Source organism: Crocodylus porosus, unplaced genomic scaffold (genome assembly GCF_001723895.1).
Source record: "Crocodylus porosus isolate Cpor-Errol unplaced genomic scaffold, CroPor_comp1, whole genome shotgun sequence".
Classification (NCBI taxonomy): Eukaryota; Metazoa; Chordata; order Crocodylia; family Crocodylidae; genus Crocodylus; species Crocodylus porosus.
The window spans coordinates 11,304,772-11,306,370 of NW_017728932.1; the positions used below are offsets into that span (position 1 = coordinate 11,304,772).

At 49.8% G+C, this 1,599-nt stretch overlaps 1 protein-coding gene across 1 annotated transcript in view; it reads right to left on the bottom strand.

The window, feature by feature from the left end:
- LGALS9 (galectin 9) overlaps positions 1-1,288 on the bottom strand; it is a 20,162-nt gene extending 18,874 nt beyond the window's left edge. The window contains exon 1 of the mRNA XM_019545306.1: positions 1,245-1,288. Coding sequence (XP_019400851.1) covers positions 1,245-1,288 — 44 coding nt within the window. The remainder of the gene's footprint in view (positions 1-1,244) is intronic.
- Between the last annotated feature and the right edge of the window lie 311 nt (positions 1,289-1,599).

Below are 1,599 nucleotides of genomic sequence, written 5' to 3' on the forward strand. Positions count from 1 at the left end.
CGTCTCGTTAAGGAACAACCACTCATCTTGGGCACTGAGTTTCCCTGCTCTCGAACCCCAGCGCCTCTCCCACTAATCTCAACTCGTTGAAGTTGGCCCTCTTGAAGTCTAGGGCTACCGCCTTGCTGCAGGCCCTTGACACCCTGCGCTGGATGGTGAATTCCAGCAAGCGATGATCGCTGTCACCCAGGTGGTCAGGGACCTGGAGAGGCCCCTTACCGGGTCAGCGCCTGTGGCCAGGATCAGGACCAACAGGGCATTTCCTCTGGTGGGACTGTGCACCTCCTGAATTGAGTGGAGGTCCTGTATCTCAGCCAGGAACCTCCTGGAACGGTCCGACCTGGTTGACTGATCTTCCCAGCAGATGTCCGAGTAATTTAAGTCACCCGTGACAACTACATCCCTTGCCTTAAGTGCCTCTGCAAGCTGGCCTGAAAATTCCCGGTCCAGCTCCTCCCCTTGGTTGGGGGGGTCTGTAGTAGACCCCCACCGTTAGATCCCTCTCCCCATGGCCCCCTTGTATCTTGACCCAGAGCACTTCCGCTTGCCCCTCCTCTGACCTGATTCTGCTGGCAGAGGATGTGTATTGCTCCTTGACACAGAGTGCCAGCCCCCTCCTTTCCTTCCTTCTCTATCCCACCTGTAGTCTATAGCCCCTAATGCTAACTGCCCAGTCATGGCATGAATCCCACCACGTTTCTGTAACTGCACTGTTTTCTAAAGTTCGTTGTCCACACCTCCCTTTGCGCTGTATAAATGACCCAACCCTCCTACAGCTTTTCCTTGAGGATAGAAGAGGACTTTTTAACCTGTGATTTTTTTTTTTTTTTTTTTGGTTTTTTGGTTTTAATTACAAAAACTTGAATCACTTGGTCCCTTGTATTTGTTATGGGAAGTAAATCCAGTAACTCCTCATGCCATCACTGAATTAGTTAGGCTTAGATGCTTCAGAAGGGGCTGGCATAGCTGTTAACTGACTGACACTCGCTGAGAATTTGGATCTCAAGCCATCTTTAAATGATACACTGCCACCCTGAGGTTTATCTGGAAGCAGTGTAACCTTCTTTGCCTATCACTTTGAGGGCTAAGTAGCAGTGCTGAGGGCATCTACACGTCACCCTACAGCTACATTGCCATATGGTGTGCTGTGGCGATGTAGTGATCAAGTGTGTCTGTACTTCAAGGAAGTACTAAAGCATAGCACCATGTAGACGTGCCCCAAGTGATAGCATCTGTTAACTCACCTCTGCTTGGATGCTTGCCCATGGCACCATACAGCCACAGCCATGCTGCTTCTGGTTCAGAAGGCAGCAGTTTGATATGCTGGAGAGTGCCACTGCCAGGCACGCTGAGCTTACTGTGCAGGCCTGACCACAATTACTATACTGCCTTGTGACTCTGGATTGTGCTCCAGGAAAATCCCTATTTTAAAATCAGTTTGGCCTTCTCATTCAAAGAAAATGCAGGCAGGAAGCAGATGGTTAGCAGAACAGATAGCATGATCCCCTAAGCAGCCACGTGAATCTGCTGGCACACACTTACCTGCCTCTTCCCTGTACTTTTTGTCTCCATACACTGCATTTAATGGTTGGCACATTT